Source organism: Pagrus major, chromosome 16 (genome assembly GCF_040436345.1).
Source record: "Pagrus major chromosome 16, Pma_NU_1.0".
Taxonomy (NCBI): domain Eukaryota; kingdom Metazoa; phylum Chordata; class Actinopteri; order Spariformes; family Sparidae; genus Pagrus; species Pagrus major.
Genome location: NC_133230.1, coordinates 3953750 through 3975384, shown reverse-complemented (window position 1 = coordinate 3975384; position 21635 = coordinate 3953750). Strand labels below are relative to the sequence as shown.

Genomic DNA, 21635 nt, shown 5'->3' with positions numbered 1-21635 from the left:
TTCACAGATGGATTAATCTGACAGTTATGTGCCGATTAATGTGTCTATTAAACAGCAAAACTAAGTGTTTTAAAGTGTCGTTTTCTGTCTAACCAACAGTCTAAAAGAGCTAAAACAAGTCGATTATGGTTTGTTTTTAGCAAACAATTCCCAGTTCCAGCTTTTCACTTTTAAAGACTGGCTCATTTTCTTTTTTAATGTTTGAAAGTAAAGTGAATATTTTCACTTTTCGGAGATGACAAAACAATTTTTAGGAAATTAGGATGGAAATATTGACTGAACGATTACTTGAATAGCGATTAAACGATTAAACATAAAGACGGTTGATGTACGATGATATAAAATGGAGAAAAAAGGAGCGAATATTTACATTTCAGATGCCAGAAACAGAGAGGATACTTAATCTTTGTTCGAAATAAGCTTTCTGTTCTGTTAAAAGACTTATTGTTTCAGGCTAAACTCTCAAGCCAACAAACAGGATGTTCAACACAACATTAGCTTTACGTAGAACAATAAACAAACATCAGCTGAAAATCTTTATCTCCATGGCATAAACACAAGTGTATGCAGGATATGTCGGCCTGATATGGGGAAATTTATGTTATCAACAAGCGATAAAATTCTGGCCCAATAAATAAGAGCAGACAAGAGCAGCATTTACAAACTGATACAGTCGATGGCTGTTTGCACCTTGAAACTTGTGGTCTACCATCAACAATTTCAGTTTCAGAGGAAGACGGCACGATTGCACTTTGCAACACATGAACACGACGGTTCGGAGAGGAGGGAAGAGGTCAAGCTTTTTAAAGTTATGAAATATTAAATCGTCCATCCTTCCTCGCAACATGTTAACCTTTCTTACCCTCAAGTGTGCACAAACTACAGGCTAGGAACTACAAAAATGTGAAATTATTAGTTATCTTGTTTGTTTTGGCCATGAAAAGCAGGTCATTATCGGCTGAATTATGCATCGCTGATTTTTATGAGTCATCAGATCCTCTTGAGCCATTCAGATGAAGGTTATGTTGCTACTAAAAGGGTTGTGTTTTAATATGTGGACCTGAAAAACAATAATGCCAGCTAAATAACAGGGTTTCCCAGTGTTTCAAAACGGTGATCTGCCACCTCGCCTGAACTAAAGACCACCTCTGATAATAAAAAATGAATATGTATACGTAAAGTAAGACAATAAGCTTCAGGGAAAGGAGCTGAGGTACAATTCCTCACCCTGTACTGAGTGTGGCTGTTGTTTATTTACTCGCTAAAAAAGATCAGACGATAAGATGCGCCTGGATCTGTGGTGCTTACCACGTCTGCTCGACAATCTCCTCGGGGGAATCCCTGAATTAAGTCCTGAAATCCACAGACTCACCTTTAAAAACAACCTGTAGCACTATCACCTTGATGCATCGCTTCAGAAACTGCTGTACTGAAAATACAGTGCAGCCCCCGTACCCATCAAGGAGATCACATGGGAAAAAGCATATCACGACATTATTTCTGCAGCCATTTTGTAACAATTTGTTCACGTTTCAGTCGTTTATTCCATTTTGCACACATTAAAGGTTTGCTGTTGTTATTTTATTATACTAATGAAGAATATAAGAGGGCACCAGTGCAAACAAACCGCGTCTACAAAACATACAACAAATATTCATTTTTTTTTAGGAGCATCGGACTTCCACAACAACCTTCGCTAATGAACGTCTGAGATGACAATGGCGGATAATGCTTACATGCCAACAATAATGTAATTGCATTTATATCCTGATAAAGGGTTGCCTAATAAAGACGCTTATGTTCATCTGCAGCGGGGGGCCTCCTGTGAATCTGGCTGAGTGAATCGGTGTGTTGCAGGAGGGGGGAATAATTGGCTGGGGGAGACAGGGAGATCCAATGCGAGCATATTCTCGTCCCGACTGCTTGTGCTGCACATACTAATTGGGTGCCTCTCCTTGGCTTGAAGGTAATGAAACTGCCGTTATCATAACAGCCGGAGCAAAGTTCATTATTTATATCCCAAATGCAGTGGAGTGTGAGAGCTGGGAGAGTTTTCTGTGTCTGTCCTGCAGCCTCCATCTTTAATTTACATCTTTTATACTGTACGACGCACATTATTGGCAACGTTTAAATGAAAAAAAAAAATCCCTCGACCTCTTTTCCCATTGTGATGAGAGGATTACACTCATGGAGTCCTTATTATTGGTTGCTTTGTTGGGGAAAAAAAAGAAAATGTAATGTAGAGTGCTATTATACGTCCTGGTGGCGGCTCACACTCACCCATTTCTTGAAAGAAGTATCCATTCTTGGACATCCCAGAGGGAGGCGCCTCTGCAGGAGAGAGCAAAACAGAGGAAGACAGAAAATTACTGAGGTGAAACTGGGCAACAGTATCAGCTCCTGCAGGGGGTCATTTTCATTTTGAAATGAGATTATGTGTGGTTATTTTTACACAGTAATTGTTTATATGGCAGATGGGGACAAAAAGAAATGCGAGCCATGATCACAGCACTGTTAGATACTTAGTGCTGATGTTCAAGAGGGAAAGATTTGGACATACAGGCATAAAGCATATCATGGTTACAGGACGTAACTAATGAAAGCTCATACATTCATTCGCTCATGTACTCCAGACTAAAATATCTCCCTGCTGACGGCCATTTACAGGCATAACAATGCAGAAGAAGGACACACTGAAAACTGTGATGCTGTTAAACCGTGTGAGTGTTTTTCAAGGTTTCGAATGTGCGTCTATTCGGGGATGAGAGGTTTGTGCTCATGACCAACACGTGATGTTACATTAACGGTGTCCTCCTCAGCAGAGCTGTAAGATCTAGAGCCCCGATGATACAATGGTTAGCTGCTGTTATCAGCCGATATCACAGATACGTCCGTTTACAGTACACTGATGTCATTTTTGGTAATTAAGTTGATTAATAATCTTTGAAATATCCTGTCTTTGTTACATATCTTGCCACAAGTGTTTGATAACTAAATCTGAGGGATCAAAATGTGTGTGGACATCAGCCAATATATTATTTTTTTTTTTTTTTTGACAGACTATCACACCATCTGAGCCCTTATGTCCACTTTTAAACAAAGAGTGACACCCCTGCACTTCAGTATGTATAGCAGGATGCCTGGAAATATCATCTGGTCTGTAGGTTTGATTTTATCATGGTTGTGAAGCATATTCGTTTACATTTTTGACATTTACCTTACATTTAAATCCCACTGAATAAGAGCCGAACCAAAAAAATGTCTTAAATGATGCATCAACTACCAAAATTGTTGCTGATGAGACACCGTGGGTGCCCTGTTCAACCTGTTGCTCTGATTTATTTGATTTAAATAATGCAAAGCAGCGACGCCCTCGAGTGCAAACAACGTTAATGGGAAGAGCTGCCTGACTTGTCTTGGTCTGATCAGCTCGACAGAGACTTGTCAAGCTTTGCTAACAGAGAAAAAGGAGCTGGTAAACAGTGAATAGACTACGTGTGTGTGTCAGACGGGTTGGGTAAGTAAAATATTCCCTCCTAATGGGTCCAGAGCTGTCAAAGAGACTCAGAGCGAGAGTGAGAACAAACTGGGCAACCCAGCGGTTCAACCAGAAGGTGAAGAGAAGAATTCCCTTTAGGAGGGAGCGTTATCAGAAAAATGCATAGGCTTCATTCCTGACATGTTCATTAGGTGGAAGAAAATGTTAACAGGCGCTGATTATGTGCAATACACACTCTTTTCATCAGCTAAAGGTCTTGACTTGGCTCATACATTCAGTGATAATCCACAGTGAGTTTTTTTGCTTCCAGGCAGGAAAATCGTTTTGCAATGGTGGGGGGTGGGGGGGTGCAGCGTTTTTTAAAATGGTGGATATCTCATTTTGGAATTAAACTTAATCTGGTGAAGAGGCTCCACTACAAATACACACAGAGAGGGAATTTAGAGTACAACATTTCAGAGGGTTTGTCACGCGGCCCTGTGGATGCGTGCAGCATGCGGATGGCACAGAGAGACGAGGCAGATATGGGAGAGGGGGATACTTTGAAGGTTATTGAGACATTGTGGGCTGAAGGAAAGGGGGAGGGAGGGAGGAGGGGAGGGGAAGAGAGGGCGGGAGGCGACTTCTGTGAAGCTTTTCTTCAGCATTAAGCCAATATGTTTACATATTCATCCTATAACCAAAGATCAACGGCATGTCTCGGGGGCATTTCCCTGACTTGACTTCTAAAAATCACAGCCATCCCAGACGAATGGGCACAGAAATGGCCGCACGCACACTCATATTCCTGCACGAGCACGTACACAAACATTGTCCTCTCGAACTCTGATATAGAAAAGGGACGTCAAGTATACAAGATCCCTCCTTCTGAAGGAAGAAGGAAAACAACATACCATTTTAATTATATATAATGTTCCTTCACTCTTGGGGTTGAATCTGGAGAGGAAGCTGGGATTCATTTACCCCCATAACAATTAGCTTTTCTAATCTACACAGATACAGTAATGATGCAGCTGCTTGGGTTCTGTAATAGATATTTAAATTGTGTCTTAAGCTTCCCCCTTCGGCCCCTTGACTGTTGTTGATTTGTCGCTTTTTCTTCAATCCTGTACGCAAACCAAATCTCTGACGAATAAAGACAATTTTAAAGATGTAGTTTGTCATTTTGGGAAATATATATGCTTATTGGTTTTCTTGCCAAATACCATTCTCACAGCTGTACAGTAAATATGATGATACTGGTTAGCTTTGGTTTAGCACAGAGAATGAAATAGGGTGAGAAACAGCTCGCCTGACTTTGTTCAGCACCTCTAAAGCTAAAAAATTAACACTTTAAAACTCATAAATTGAATCTGTACAAAAATCTAAATGTTAAAATGACAAAATGGGGTTGTAAGGGAAGTTTTCTTGTGAGGGAGCGATGATAAATAGTGCTTGACTCACTCTATAAAACTTATAAAAGCCAGGCAGCCTTCCTCCCGGTCTTTACGCCTTTAACTTTTCATCGAACTCTTTGCAAGAAATAGAATTAGCACATTTCCAAAAATTACTTTGTCTTTTAAGGAAATGGAAGTAAAATTAAGTAAATTGAATTTTCTTACCCAATTTTCTTTAATGGTATCTATGACGTAGAAGCATTTCAGACGTCTGGTCAGATAAAGTGATCTCTGCCTCTTTTACTCTTAATTCAAAGGAAAGGATATAAGCTTTGTCTAATTATAATAATTTCTTTATCCTGTTATCGATTCTATGTCGTTGCCCGTTTGATAAAGTTTGTCACATCCTTTTAAGAAGATTGAAACACTTGGTCTCTGCCTTGAAATGAGATGAAATGGAATAAACTGATTTATTAGCGACCTTCAGGACTGCAGCTCTGACGGGTTACTAATGGAAAAAAGAGTTTTAAATGTCAAAGACCTTTTACCGTGTGAATGTCGCACAAGTGCATTCAAATTTTTAGCTTGCAATTCCTTACTTGACACCTCTACACTGACATTATTTCTATGAACTGTCAGGTTTACAGAACCACTGCTCCTTACTGAAACCAAGGAGGAGATGCTGCCAGGTGAGCTGACTGTGTCAAGATGAATTCAAGAGGTTGTAGATCTTCCTGATTTATGACGAGAGTTAGCAAAAGAAACAAAACTTTCCAGTGTTTCTTTTTCCACCTCCCTCAAATATCAAAATAAAAAAAATACAGATAAGTAAAACAAACATGTGGGAACATTTCTCCGACATCCTCGGCTGCTTCTGTGTTACCGGGTGTGTTTGATTGTGATGTCAGTCACACAGAGGTACATTTTTTCCTTCACCTTCCCACGCAGCACACACAGGTCGATCACATATATCCCCGTCAACAGCTTGCTTACTTGCAGCTGCTGCATTAAACATATCTTTTCAGAGCGCAGGCACTCGGCTACACTGCCGGCACAATGGACATTCAGCAATATATAGTAGTTTGCATAACCTCACCAACAAAATCTGTTTTCCTACGCTGTGGTTTTTATATGTGCAGCTAAATAAACTAGTCACTCAGCTCAGCAGCCTGAGGCAGACATCCTTGCATCATCGTGTGCCTCCTGGAACATTTTTTTTGCTCGTCTTGACAAATACATCTCTCTCTCAGCTGTAATGATATTTATATTATCACCATTGCCGTCATTTTTGTGGTTGTTAGCCCCTTTTTGACGTAAACATGATGTCGATTTCACACGTCAGTCTACCTCCCGACTTGTGCGTCAGCGATCTTACTCCTACTGTTGGGTCGATTAACATTTCCCCTAACACTTCCAAGTCTGTATTAAATGCTGTCACATTAACGTAAAAGGCTGCAGCAGCACAAGGTTAAATAAGCCGAGAGATTAAATGCACGTCATGTTCACGCCCCATTAAGAGTCCTGCGATGACTGTACCACCCAGTTATCATCTCTTAAGCATCAGTCTAATAAACAACAAAATACTGAGTGAGCCAGTTTTACAGCAAGTTTGTTTTTTCCCCCTCCTCGCAGGGTGCGAGACATGGGAGACAAAACAAAAGCCAAACGTTGTATAACCACAATAATTATGAATTAATCTGCCAATTATGTTCTTGTTATTGTTTAGTCCAAGAATTGCCAAAGTATTGTGAAAAATACATTGCAAATGGGTCCAAAAACAAAAAGCTATTCACTTTTCCTCTCATACGTGACAAAGAGAAAGTAGAAAATCTGCACATCTGAGAAGCTGCGACATACTGCTGTATTTTCTAATTTCATTCGTGTCATCTGCGTGGCTGAAATACATAAAATATCCAGCACAACACTTCACAGCCTGTGAGCAAATAGGAATAAAAATCAGCGTCGCAACTTAAAGTCTCCTTGGGCATGGTAAAAATAGGCCACAGAATTCTCTATCTAATAAATAATGAAGTTTGTGAAAACATTTATTGGGAGATTTACTGGAGATCCCCTGATGCAGCCAGAGAGAACAGTGCTTCCTCCTCTCCCGCACCAAAATATTACAGCTGCATTTAATAATCAGTTTCATCATCAGTTAATCTGCCGATTATTTCAAATTAGTTGCGAGAGCTCAAATGTGACGTGTCCTGTTGTGTCGGACCAACAGTCCAATAACCCAAAAATATTGAGGTTGCAACAATGTCAAGACGAGGAGAAGTTCTCATGTTTGAGGACGACTGTAAAGATCAGGGTTACATAATCCAAATCAAAGAAGGACTTTTTAAATTATAATCAATTATTATTCAGCGGTCGTAGATGTAGCCGTAAAAACAAAAACAAAACACCACACTGTCAAAAGAAAACTTACGTAAAATCAATAACACACACTTCAAAAGAAATTATTTTTAGTGCACACAGAGCTGTTTGAAAATCATTGAACAAAAGCAACTCTTTCTATGTCCTGCAGGGGCTCTTCTATTGGGCTGCTCATTTATTTATGGGGCACATCACGCCAGCTTCCTGCGGACGCTGCGCTCCTCTGAACTGCGTCTTCGCCTGAGTGCTGTGATCATCATGAAGATTCATGTGCTCTGCTTGTATTGAGCTGTTTGCCGCTGACAGATGCAGAAAGAGATTTAGAAGGATTGGAGGGAACTGCATGTTACCCGTGTACCGGCTTTGCCAGATCAATGAAAAGTACAGCGGGAATGTTGCTCTGTTGTGAGACACCAGGTTTCACATCATGAGCAGATAAAGAGCTGTGATTTAAATGTAAACACCCCAAATAAGTAACATTAACTTAAGCGAGTAACCTGGTACATCCGTTTAAATTTTTGTAGACCATAAACTCCAAATGTAGACGGATTTGTTTCACGTTCAGTCAGGATGTGTTTCTGTTTCTGTTCTCGGTTAATACACTCTTCCTCCTGTCTGCTATAATGGGCTGCACACACATGCACATAATTGTTAGACAGCTGATTAAGGACCTTTACATAGTTCACGCTCTGATGGTCTTTTAGAGACAGGCTCATTAGCAGTCATGAAGGCTATTCTGTTGTCAAATCAGAAGCAGATTCATTTAAATGGTGCGAATTGAGACGTAATGACAACCAAAATAGTCTGAAAGGCATAAGGACACCTGCCGCTGTGAGAGGCCGGGGAAATATCACTCTCAGATTTTTTACTTCTTTACAATATAAACTGTTAAATGCATGCAAATGATCTGATGTTTGACGTGCTCATGGATAGTTTTAGAGATTGAAGGTAAAGTAATTTGCCTGTCGATGTTCATATGAGGCCACTGGCTCCGTCATACTCCTATTTGCTGCCTTTATTGAACTTAAAAGTCCCATATTCTGCTTATTTTCAGGTTTTATTTTGGGTGTCTACTAAAAAATGTTCCCATGCTTTAATGTTTTCACATTATTATTGGCCACTTCTGCAGCAATCTCAGTCTGAAAGCTCAGTTTTTAGTGCCTGTCTCTTTAAAACTCCCCCCCCTTCCTGAAAAGCCCAGTCTGCTCTGATTGGTCAGCTCTCACAGGCCTTAGCAGGAACCGCCCACCATGTTTCCGCATCAGCTCTGCCGATATGTTTGCAACCACAGGGGCGTAGCTGATGGCGTTGACTGTATAGTTGTGACATCGCAACCTTAAGGGCGTTTTTTAATAACCTCACAGTATTTATATATAACACCTAACACCTCATTTCCTACAATATGGGACCTTTAATTGTAAAATTAAAAGATGTAACTGCTCAATTAAAAACTAAATACATCACTCAGATAGCATCTTTTAGGGCATGCAGTGTTTTTGATGTGTAACCAAGCATTGATAGACAGCAGACACATGAAACAGAGGTGCATTGACAAGATAGTTGTGTGTTTGTGTCTGGTGGTTTTCAGCACAGCAACATGAGTATCAATCTCTAATTTGACCACATTTTGAGAAGCAGAAGTCAGATCTGTGCAAAAGCTGCAATTACATCATCGCAGAGGAATGCACCGACATGCAATCTGACACAAGTAACGTATTGTGCAGCGCTGTCCCGTCTATAATTCAACTCCGTCTCTGACTTTATTCTCTTGCCACAACTGCGTCAGAGTTTCAGTCAGCCAATGCAATGCTTGTCTTTGCAGTGTCACAACAGATGTGATTCCTATTGGCCATTTTGAAAACATCGTGGGGAATGCACATGCTTCTTCTCCCTGCTTCCAGGTCATTCATTGATTATTTCATTCTTATTTGATCTAGTTATCAATATTTCATCTTTTATTAATCCCCCATTTTACTGTCAAACTAAACATCAATCAATGAGTGGCTTGACAACCTTTGCACAAGCTCCTCTGCTGGGAGAGAAATCTAGATCTATTTACAACTATTAATTGCGTTAACTTCTTACTTGGCAAACCCTGAGACAGGATGTATCATTAATTAGCACGCACTAAAACCACGCATCTGCCATTTCCCCACGCATAAACATCTAATTATAAAAACCCAGTGTGGTGAGAACGTGTGAACTGCATACTTCATCCATAAACACTCGATCAATAATGTGAGAGGTGGAATCTAATAACATTTGTCATTTCTTTAAGATTATGTGTACATTTTGTTGATTGCATGACTTCTTTTTTGCTGCATGCACAGTAATTATGATGCCAATCAAAGGTAAATGAATCGTGTTTGTGATTCTCGTCATCGACATCACAGGCGTTTTATTTTTCTGTGTTAAAATTCAGGGTTTTTTTTATCGTTTGTTTATACGTGGTCTGTTTTGATTGGCGCTCCATCAAACTAAATCCTTGATGGTTGGCGTATCTGTGTGGATCATGTTTACTGATACATGTGATGAATTAATAATAACATGGCCACTATTAATAGACACTGTTGGGAGTAATCTGCTACTTACTAGTGGCTTGTTTCTGTTGCTGTTAGCCCACATTTCTTTAGCTGTTGCTGCTTAACTAACATTGTTACCTCCACTGTTTTGTCGGATCTGTGAACAAGAAAACACTGACACCTTATATCTACTCCCAGATGCTCTTGTTGGGGCAGCTGTTTTGTGACCTTGGGTTTTTTTAATTATCGACTTACAGCAAACCAAGCTCCCACCATACCTTCAAAACATACAGTATCTTCTTTTATGTGTGATATTTATTATTATTCTGCTCTTCTTTTTTGGCACTCAACTGCTTTTTTAACATTTTTCATGTAGAAACTTGAAAAATTATTCAGCACAATATGGACATTCCAGCTATTATAACTCCTCATACTTTTAGAAATATTCAACCTTTTCTGGCAAAGGTTTTTCATGCATTTTTAACTCTTATCTTCGTCATACTTTCAGCTAGTAACTCAACATTCCCGCCTTCATGTTCCAAATATTTGAGTGAATTTAAAAAACCCTTCAGACCCACTCATCTCCGACCTCTTCCCTCTTATAGAAAACCTGTTTAAACGTTCAAATGTTTGACATAGTTGGGATTTTCTCACATCAATTCAACCTTTTCATATCATTCTTTTTGCACAATCACATTTGATAAATAAGATCACAATCTTTTCTTAAGCTTGCCCTTACTTCTACAAATGTTCTCGATTTTTGGCGGGTGTACCCGCATTTAAATAGACCCACTAATTTAGGTGGAAAGGTGGTAATAGTGGTATTATGGTGCTATGACAGCATCGAAAATGCACTTTAGATGATGATGTATCTTTAAAAAAGACAAATAAACTGTAAGCTAATGCATGATGTGGTGGATTTCTACCCGGATGTTACTTTTAAACAAACATTGTGATTTAGAAAAGGACAAATGCACAAGAGCAAAACTAACTTCCTCATACTTCTCATATTGCAGCCATACAACACAGCAACAAAACCACAAATACAAATGACAAAGCACATTGGTCTGTGTTTAATTTACATCTGAGGCCAGAACCACTCGATGTAATTTATCCTTATTACTGAATCCTCGCTCATTCTATGCAGAAATAAATACAAATAGTGTTTAACAGCAGTGACTGATGAGACAGCTCCTCCAGGAACAGACACTTCAGAAGGTCATGCAAACAGAGATGCTAGATAACGTTCTGCAGAAAAGAGGAAGAAGATTTCTACTTGCCAGCAGGAAGTCAGATCTGGTTTAGAACAGTATCTCACATACGTCTCATCACTTTCACTGATCTGCTGCGTGTGCGTGTGGGAGTTTGTGAGTCTCTTACTTAGAGTTGGTCCTTTCATCATTGCCCAACGTATACATGAGGGGAAAATATCTGTCAGTCAGCCGAGTTTACATGTCACAAACCCACAAGCAAGGCAACATCTGCTCTGCTCATCGCTCGATGCGGTGTCAGGATATGCCACATGACAAACTCTTTCTTCCTGATAAACCCAAACCTTCGTCTGATAGGAGCTATCTGCAAAAAAAGATGGCAGGCAGCTGCTTGTTGCCTTCGCAGCGATTGTGTTTTTTTTGCATCAGTTTGAAGCAGCAACACAGCAAGAAATAACCGTCTGACAAAGACAGACAGAGGGGGTTTAGCGGTTAAAATACACACCACAAATACGTCTGTGGGCTACGAATCAAACACCGGTCGACCCTTCCCTCCGCTTTGAATCCCCTTTTTGATCTCTGTGTACTCTAAAGAGAATAAATGTGAAGGGAACACGACTTCCCACAGTCCTTAAGAAGAAGAAAAAAACCCATCTGTACAAAAGTACATTCAGGGATAGTTTTAGTGATTTGGATGCCCCGGGCAAAGATTGAGACGAAGCCCACGCGGTGTACAGTATGCTCGTGCCCACATTTAATATGATTTACCACCTCTCCTATCAAGTCACAGAGCACCATTACAGCTTAACACTACAGGAAGCCCAGTCCTTCCCCACCTGCCCTGACACAGTCATACAGAGAGCAGAACCATTTACAGACAGCTTGTTTCAGTAAACAAAGCCAAGTAAGAATCCTCCATGAAGGACTATAAATGCTCTTCACTCAATTAAAAAAGATAATGGGGCCAGAAAAGAAGATCATAAGCATAAACTTTACGCTCTAATTTTCTCTTCCCATTGTGGATTATTATGCAATTTTGGTGGCTGCTTTATGAGTAGAGTTACTTCACTGATTGATACTGCACGATTTTAATTTGTACTATTTGTGGTCGTTAAATCAATTAGGACCCCGGGGAAGACGGAGTGAACGACCACTGTGGAAGAAACAACAAGTCTCAACTCAGCCCACAAAGTTTCTGATGACCTCAGGAGCGAGCGCAATCCACAATGCACCATCTAGAGGAGGCTAAAGCAGGATGGATATATTTTTAGAAGTACAGTATCAGCGGGATGGAGCTTAAATAATGGCCATTATCTCTAATCCCCTTTAAAAGCAGCAGGCGCTTTAGTAGTTTAGAGAGGAGCCAGAAACAAATATACATCACTAAGTACTAATATGCTGAAATCCCCAAAAAAGAGCTCTGGAAGTTAAATTTAATTACATCAGTCACATAAATTCAACATTAAAAGTGTCTAATAGAACATTTTAATATGCTTTAATGTTCAAAAACACATTATTTTTTCTTATACTGTCCATCACTGATCCATCTCTATTCACCCTCTGTCTGACTGCTCCATCTTAGTGCCTGTGTCTTCAAGGCCCCCCTTCCAGTGCTCTGATTGGTCGGCTCTCACAGGCCTGAGCAGGCACCACCCACCATGTTTGTGCATCAGCGACTGCGAAGTTGTGACCAGAGCCTTTAAGTAGAGGGAGTCGCTACGACGGAAGTCCAAAATGCCGATCGTGACATCACTCATTGAGACTTCAGACGAGTTTTTTGCGTCATATTTGACATGTGCACAACAGCGTACTATTGCAAACGTTGTGAGAAAAGAAACAAGCTGCTGTTTTGATGGATGAAAACAACACAAAATGATGTAAATTATCTTCAAAGATGTTTTTGTTCTTTTGGTATTGTCAAGAAATCATTTGAGAAGCCCAAAACCAACAATTTGGTGGTTCATCTCCTCTCAGTCTGTCTGTGGCGCTCCTACTAAAGATGTAAATCTTTAAAAACAGCTTTCATATATGCTTTCATTTTTAAAAAGGCTAAATAATAAATCAGCCGGGCACTGTGTTTTCTGTACCAATGTTACTCAAAGAGGAGTAAAAAGGAGCTATTTATATCGGAGCACTATAAGAAAAATATAGAATATCTTCATCTTATTCATCTTTAATAAAATGTCTCACGTTTTTTCTACGGCACTCAGGACACATCCTGACAACACCTGCTTTATTGATTAATTATATTCAATACATAGTGCGTACAAAAGCGCAGGAGGTTGTCTCGCTATTGTGCTACATCAAGATAAATCAATGAAAGGATACTTTTATACAGCTAGGTACCCACAGTGTTTGACCTTTGTTTAATTACAGTGTGTTGTTTCAAGAATGCAGATAACACAACATTCCTGCTGCTGCTGCTGCTGCTGAAAAGAAAGGACCTTATACAATCTACAAGCAGTCTGTGGATGGCTTTATTGGTAAGAGGCACTCATTACTCTAACTCATTACAGACTCTGCCTTAAGTGCATTAAAAGAAAACACGATTCGATGTGTATTTAGATGCTCCGAGACAACAGGAAGTCAACTTCTATGACTCTCGGTGTCTATATAAACCAGCCATGTTGAAACTGAGCCAACCATCCTCACAATCCAGGCTGATCTGCTGCAGGTATATGCAAAACAGATGCCAGAGAATTTAAGGAAGAGGTGAGGCTGAGAAGTGAAGAGGGCAAGAGATTAAAAAGGCGCCCCTGCTGCGTTTGTAAGGGGGAATCTACGAGGGCTGGGCCAGCACCGAGGAGGAGGCTGGGCCTTTGGTTGGCTAATTGTGCCCGCAGGCTTTCTTGGCATCGGTCCTCTCTGGAGCTGTGGTCGTTGAGAGAGCCCAGGCGGAGAGGGAATTCCTCACGATGCTCTGCTCTGGGCTGGTCTTTTTTTTTGCCTCGTATACATGTTTTAAAGAGCAGAGCATTTATTCGTCTTTCTTTTTTTTCCAAAGGAATTTTAAAGAACTTCAGACGGCATGTTTATTACACACACATTGTAAACTGTAGAGTCACAGTATGTGTTTGCATGGTATTTCCCAAGAAGCACGCTGTAGAGGTGTACCGGAGCCCACTCAGGTGAGAGGGCACACCTACGCATTTTTGTTTCCCAGCAGTTTTGTTAAGTTACTTCGGTTGTTTAAGGAGACCGCTGCAAAGATGTTTTGATATGAAGCTCCAGAAATGTTTCGTGGAGACTTTACCCGACTTTCAATCGATTGAATTGTAAGTTTTGGGTGAACTTCTAACCGTACTGAAACATTTACTTTAATGCACTTCATTTATTCAGGTCTGCAGCAAATTTAACATTAAACACTGGTACTAGCTGCATTTTCTCGCTCTCCTCTCCGACACGTAGCCACTCAGCCCTTCCTCCTCCAGAAAACACAGTACACAAGCCTTGTTATACTCATCTTTTAATAAAAAACTAAACTTTTATGCCCTTAAATTTTTTCCTTGTGCTATCGAATATGGTATCAATTATCAATATATTTTGTGAAGTGGCTGCCAAGCAAGAGACCACTGTTTGATATGGTTTTCAACACTTGTAAACGTGAGCTTACTGGATATTTTGATGACAGTCTGTCTTAGGTTTTACACGTCCACCTTAACTTGGATGACAACTGCAAGTGCTCTCCAGGCTCCTCCCGAAACATCTTAGATCATTATCCTGTCTCTATGGGAACTCCTACACTCCTCATGAAGGAGAGCAAGGGCTTGTATTTGATCTTATCCTTTCCATCACCAGGTGAAGGGGAAAATCCGCATCACGCCGGCCAGCTGGGAAAGCCTCTCGAGGAGGCTGCTGGTGGAGGGACACCTCTATAATCTTGATAAGCAGCCCAAACTGGCTGGAATGATTGCAATACTGTAACCACATGAGTGTTGAAAGGCAGCCAGCGAGGTGTAGTTTTCCAGACAAATCTGGTTTGGATTGTGTAATGTGTGAGGGGGAAAATGATCTTAAACTAATCTTAACCCCACAAGGTCATGGTCACTTCTGTCAGGACAAGTCTCTGCCCGTCTCTCAGCACGTTCACACTCTCACAGCAATTTGTTTCTGTCAGCTCCACTCGAGGAAAAAAAAGCCTTCTTGCAGCTCAGTTTCTTATTTTCCGTACATAATCTGTGATGATATTTTATACTGAATCTTAAACGGCAGCAGACATCGACCGACCAATTTCTCACCTTTCCAGAGGCGATTTATTTACTGTAGACGCAAACCTGCATTTTTAATCTATATTTCAAACTGAAGTAGCGTTATACCACCATTATACAGTAAAAATGTTTTTATAAGGCACAAAATGACAAGATTATATTTAAGATGAAATAAATAATAAAAAAAAAAAAAATCATGAAAAATGCTCCTCGCTATTGGTCAGAGTCCAGAATGACATCTTCATGTTGCTTATTTTGTCCAACCAACAGTCCAAAACCCAAAAACATTTATTGTTAGAAATGACACAGAAAAGCAGTAAATCCTCACATGTAAGAAGATAATCATAAACACAATGTGAGGACTTTGAGCTTTGGGATTTGTGATTGACACCAATTTAAACCTAATAAATAATCAATTAGTTGAGAAGATGAAATAATCATTATTTGCAGGCATGTGTGCTTCTTTTTCTAACATGATCTGTTCCACTATCCCTCGTCTTACACCAACTTTAGGGGACTTGATTATAAGCTTGTTGTTCTTGGAAAGTGAAGTGTCTTATACCTGCATTCTTTCTAATAGCCAGCAGGGGGCGACTTCAATGGTTCCAAGAAAAGTGTTGCTATGCAAGCTTATGAGAAAATGACCCTACTTCTCACTTGATTTATTACCTCAGTCAACAGTTTCCTAATGCGTTTATAGTCTCAATCGCTAGTTTCACGTGTTCTTCAATATAGGATGATGTTTATTTATGCTTTAGGACTTGGCTACCTTGCAACTGATGAGTCCCTACCACGGCATGTCCTCGGGTTCTCAGTCAGATCTAATCAGGATTAGATCCAAACATGGTCCCTTCTGGTTCCAAAAAAACAAGATGTAATCGGCCTTGATGCCAAACTCTCAGCTTCAAAACAGTAGTACACAAACCAATATTTACTCCCTGTCCTGTATGTGATGTCTTGTCACTTCCCTACATGGACAGTACCGTGAGTATTCAGTATTATCTGTAGGTTTTCAATGTGTTGTGCCAATTAAAATCCACCGAGCCAAACAAGCCCGTACTGAACGGTCCCCCGAGCTCGCCATCTGAGGTAAACGGCACATTTTTGTGATGGTTGCTTTTATCTGAAGAACCTTGAAGTACAATGAGTCACATCGACGGAAGAAAAATCTGTTTTTGTCCTTCAGTTTTCGCAGATAGGTTGAAATCCTTATTCAAACTCAAGGGTATAATGAAGCACTGTTTGCAGCATGTTTTCAGTGAGGGATGCTTACAGTGTTAACAAGCAAATGCAGAAGGGAAATGTGAAGATTGCTGCTTCACATTGTGACAAGCGACTGGCAAAAAAATGATAATTAAAACGCCAAATGTCAAAATATGACAATTAAATTGGAAGTCTCCTTCTAACTAACTCTGGTTTTCATCGCTGATTGTTTCATCCATGACATTTTATTTTTATTTCAGAGGCTTCACTGATGTTGAAAATGTTCACTCAGTCGTCCACACTGGAGACACTGGTTAGGCTTGTCTTCTGAATGTTAAATAAAATAAAATGTAGATATGACTTCAGTTGAGAGGTTGCTGGCTCTGCTGCAGACAGCTGTGTCCCCGGGCTGGTGTCTGACGTTGATGATGTCACAGCAGAGCCTTGACCACGAGTCTGGCTTATGAGCGAGCTGTCTGGCAAGCAGGTGGACTCTGGCTGGCCCGACGCTGGACAGCATGAATGTTCGCTCAGCCATACGCTGTCTGTGTGTGCGTGGGAGTGTGTTTTCTATCTTCTCCCGCAACCTTCAAACATCAGTGTGTGTATAATTTTCTCTATAAGAGCAGATGAGTTTTAACACTCGTGCACGTATGGATTTGCAAATACGCTAAAGAGTTGCTGCAGGCTGACGTGCAGCACGGCCCGAGTGTTCAGAAGCCACGGCCGAGGGCAAACGTGACTGAGTCAGTTGAAAAAACAAAACCATAATTTCAACTGCCAGAGCTAATACGAAGAATATTTCATACTGTGGCAGCCAGAGCAGGCCTCAGCCAAAGAACAAAAAATTAATACTCATGGTTTAGCCCCAATTTGAGTCACTTTGAATAATCGTCTAATTTAGATTTTAAATTTGTGCAAAAAATTCCATCCTGCAGCGTTTCGTTTTTTTTTTATCCCTCTCTTGGCATCAGGTCTGTGCACTGAAAAAGCTCTGCAGTAATCCTCTGCTCCTTTCACCTGAGAGGGATTGATAGTTATAGTGAGCTGGCTAGTGCGGGTTCACAGATGAATCCGGCCATGTCTGGCGGCGCGGCGAAACGAGGCATCGTGACTGAGGGGAGCGCCCGCAACACGCTTCAATTTAAACCCCTCCACCTCCCGGCACTTCATCATTTCTTACCCCCCCTTTTTTTTTTCTTGTCTGGCCACCCTTCACCTATTTGTATGTTTCATTTTTCTATTTTTCATGTCTTTCAGTCTCATTGCTTTCATTTTTTTCCTCCATCCTCTCTCGGGCTCTAACAGTTACACACAGGTATGGGATTACGCTCAGGTGCTGCAGCAGGGATGCTGAGAGTGTGTTTGTGTGTATGTGTGTGTGTGTGTGTGTGTGTGTGTGTGTGTGTGTGTGTGAGTGTTTGTGTGAGTAGTAAGCAAGCCAAGCTCGGGAGTGAGTAAGTGAGTGACTGAGGGTGTTGTTCCACTACACGCACACACCAGCCAACCGCTCGCTGAAGAAATTGGCTGCCTCGATTTTCATAAAAGGGGGGGGTAGAAGAAGAAAAAAAAAAAAAGCCAGTGCTAGGGGATTCCTGCTAATTGCTTGCACATTCCCCTCTTCCTCCAGCTCGATTAAAGCCAGGCCACCATCTCCCTTTCAAGTCTGCCGTTTCTCCACACAGCCCCTCTACTGTATGCTGCTCCAGCCTGGCCGCCATCCGACAGCATATCTCGCTGCTTTTCATTTGTGGTGTCCCCCTGCAGAACTACACAGACACAGTTTCGACAGAATCGATGTGAGGCAGCGGGAGAGAAAATGCCGGCAAAGTCTAGTCTACTGTATATCTGTCAGGCAGTCTGCCTCCACCTTGTGTGAGGTCCTTTTACGTGTATGCTGTGTATGTTTCTACCCTATGCCAAATGTGGGAATTTGGATTTTTTGGGACTAGAGCAGTGACTTTTTAAAACGCAAGGAAATATAAATTCTTAGTTTTAATCGAACGATCCTTTCAGCTGAGTATTCATATCTGTTGGGGCCCCCGTTGAGATTCAAACCACTAACCTCAGCAGTGTCAGCGCCCTGCCCTGCCCTGTTCAGCAGCTGTCTCTTTGCTTAGCTTAGTGGTATCCAGCTCCACACTGGCAGAATTTAAATTAAGAAACCTCGACGACCGACTCTCCTCCAGCTTATTGTCCTACAGTATGTCTCACTGCTAGCTGTCTTGTTTAATCCTCCACCTGACACCGGTGGAGAGTGGTTTCTGTCGTCTTCTGTCCATTTTGTGTCTCGAGGCGTCTCTTTACACTGCAGGTGAGATCTTTGTGCCCCCCTCTGCGTCGCTCACTGTGACCTGTGCTGCTGTGCTGATGTCTCTCTGCACCAGAGCTACTTACCAAGTCGCTCTCTTTTAATTGTGCACCAGTGGACGATTCAGACAGATTTTAAAGGTTAAGTTCACCCAAGTATGAAAATTCGGTCGTTATGTACTCACCCTCATGCTGATGGAAAGTCATGTGAAGTTTTGTAGTCCACAAAATATTTCTGGAGCTTCACAGCAAAACATGGTTGCAGCATTCTCCTGAACAACTGAAGCAGCCAAGGACTTGTTTTGTAACAAAAACATAAAATGGCTCCGCAGAGCTCATTCAGAGAGAGTCTGATAATGAGGAGGCAGTCTTCATCATGGGACGTGTCGGTGACTTTACAAAGACCACCGCTACATGCCCCAGATAGACTATCGCTCTCTTCAGGATCTCAACTCCTCTGTTGAATCTCTCCGTGCAGTCCGGGTGTGTAGTGAACACTTGTCGCCAGAGGTTTACCGTCCAAAAATGCATTGAACAAATGAAAGTGTCAGCCACTTCAGATTAATGGTTTTAGATTAGCGGCTGCAGTGAAGATTTTTGGCTTAAAAAATGTTGTAAATAACATCTTTTCAAATCAATTTGGTATCTTGGAGCTTCTGGAGACTTATGGCCTGAACACACTACACAACTTTAAAAGTCATCAGATCGCTGTCCTTTCTGCCTTTTAGTTGACGGTCTTACAATTGCTGTGGTTTTTACACTACCTGACTGATCAGCAATAGGGGGTTACGGACAAGATCATACATGCGAGACGAGACACGGGCATGACTCTATCCAAACAGTCCAGGTTGTTTGTGCGCTGATATTGCAGCAAAAACACCAGGGAAAAAAAAGAAATAATACGAGTGAGAGGATGGATAAAGTTGCATGGACAGCACTGAAAACATTGTAGTTCAGTGACTTAGTAGTTTTGTGACTCAGCTGGGTATTTCGCCAGCTAGACGTCCAGCAGACATCGGCGACATGCTGGCACGCTGTCCCCCAAGCTCCGGGTTCTGGTCTTTGAACAGTTTACACATGCTGACTGCCGTTCAAGGGAGCGTGTGCTGATCTGCCCCTGATCTGGTGCACTCTCTTTGTCAGCGAGTTCGAAAAATCCATCAAGGACAGCAAAGATCAGGGCTAAAATCTTGCGGTGTGAACTTGACTGCAACACTGTTTTGCTTCCAAGCTCCAGAAATGACTTTCCATCAGCATGAGGGTGAAAAGATAACGTCTGAATTTTCAACTCTCCTTCAACTACAGATATATAAATCTGCAACAATACGGATGCAATTTTGGTGCTGCAGCATGTGGATAATGTGAACGACGCCGTCACGACATGCGACAAGGACAAAAAGGTCATCAGACGAGCTAGTTTGAAGGAATAGTGCAAAACACCACTTATGGAGAAAGACCATCACTGCCACGTATGCAAACAGCAGCCAGGTATAAATAACCTCCGTCTGAGTGGGGAAATGTCTGCAGAAGTCATCGTTCAACATGATGCAACTTGTTTCTACAGTTCACAATGCATCTCGTTTGAATCGCTTGGATCATACATAATAAGACGTGTGTGTGTCAGCATGCTCATGCGACAGTGAGATTATAATAAAGTGTGCGTGCTAACACCCTCCTCAGTCTGCATTATACCTGCTATGCATGCCGCCACACTCTATTTAGCACATTGGTATTTCTGCTCGGTCACGTGGAAAGGGGAAGCTTCACAATCAAGGTTTGGGAATTCATCGACACGGGCATCCTCAGACATCTTGGAATAATTACTATGTTGGGGAGGAGGGGGGGGTGCACATATCGAGAGGAGAGGAGAGGAGGGGAGTAGCAGAGCGCCATGTCTGCCACTCCGTCGTGTTCTGTTTGTTGGTTTTAAATTAAATTCACTGCAAAAAGGAGAAAGTACTCGGCACAGTACAAATTGTTCTGCGCCTGAAATGCTGTGCAGCCTTAGCAGACCATCCAAGAGCAATATTAAATAGGAACTGAAACATGCAGCTTGCTTGTGCACAGTGCTGCTTCCTGTTGCTGTAACCTGTAGAGTAAGCTTTAATCTGCGGGCGAATGGGTGTGTGCATGCTAGAGGGTGGCGGTAAACTGAGGCCTAATTACACAACAGCAAACCAGAGCAGCTGTCACGACCGAAGACGTGAGAGGACCACCAACGCTGTGTGTTTTTAGTTTCTAAACATGTGCATTTATGTGCATCTGTGTGTGTGTAAAAGTAGCTACATCAACTTCGTTCTCACATGTGTGCATGTGAGAGATTACATGCAGGTCCATGTTTCTGCTTGACTCAGCAAAGGATCCTCTACTTTTTATCTGCAATGGCAGCTGAAAATCTGTTTTATTTCAGAGTTAAAAGCATGTATTGGATTTTCAATGCGATTAGGACACGACCTCTCTGTGAAGTCAAATTAAAGTGGATCAGACCTACACTAAAGGGCGGCTAACATCGGTTTCCACTTTCACCCGCTGAAACAAAAAAAAACCTCTTTCTCTTTTAAATTCAAACATGTGATCTGCTGCTAAAAACAGAAAGCAACTGCAGGGAAACAAAAAGCTTTACATCCAAATTTTGTGAATAAAAACGACCTCCCCATTAATCGTCAATGACAAAAATAACTGTACTGGTGTAACCAGTGATTTATGATTACTGGTTGTTCTTCTAGGATGCAGCTAACTGGTTATTTGGGCCCCATTTTTATCTGAATGTTGTAAAAGGAGGCAAAACAGTTTCCCATTCATTCTCACAATACAGATGCTTTTTATAGTGCTGCTGTAAATCAACACAGACATGTGAAATTAAAAGGTTTTGCAGAAGTAACACGTTAAACACCACGTTGGAACTACAGGGCTATTTTTGTGCGTTGCTG

The 21635-nt window shown here is 41.3% G+C and overlaps 1 protein-coding gene across 3 annotated transcripts in view; it reads right to left on the bottom strand.

Moving 5' to 3' along the window:
- The window catches only part of slc4a11 (solute carrier family 4 member 11), a 106891-nt gene that overhangs the window by 57216 nt on the left and 28040 nt on the right, over positions 1–21635 (bottom strand). For all 3 annotated transcript variants that reach the window (XM_073484497.1, XM_073484499.1, XM_073484498.1), the window contains exon 2: positions 2281–2331. In XM_073484497.1, the coding sequence (XP_073340598.1) occupies positions 2281–2331 (51 nt within the window). The remainder of the gene's footprint in view (positions 1–2280; positions 2332–21635) is intronic.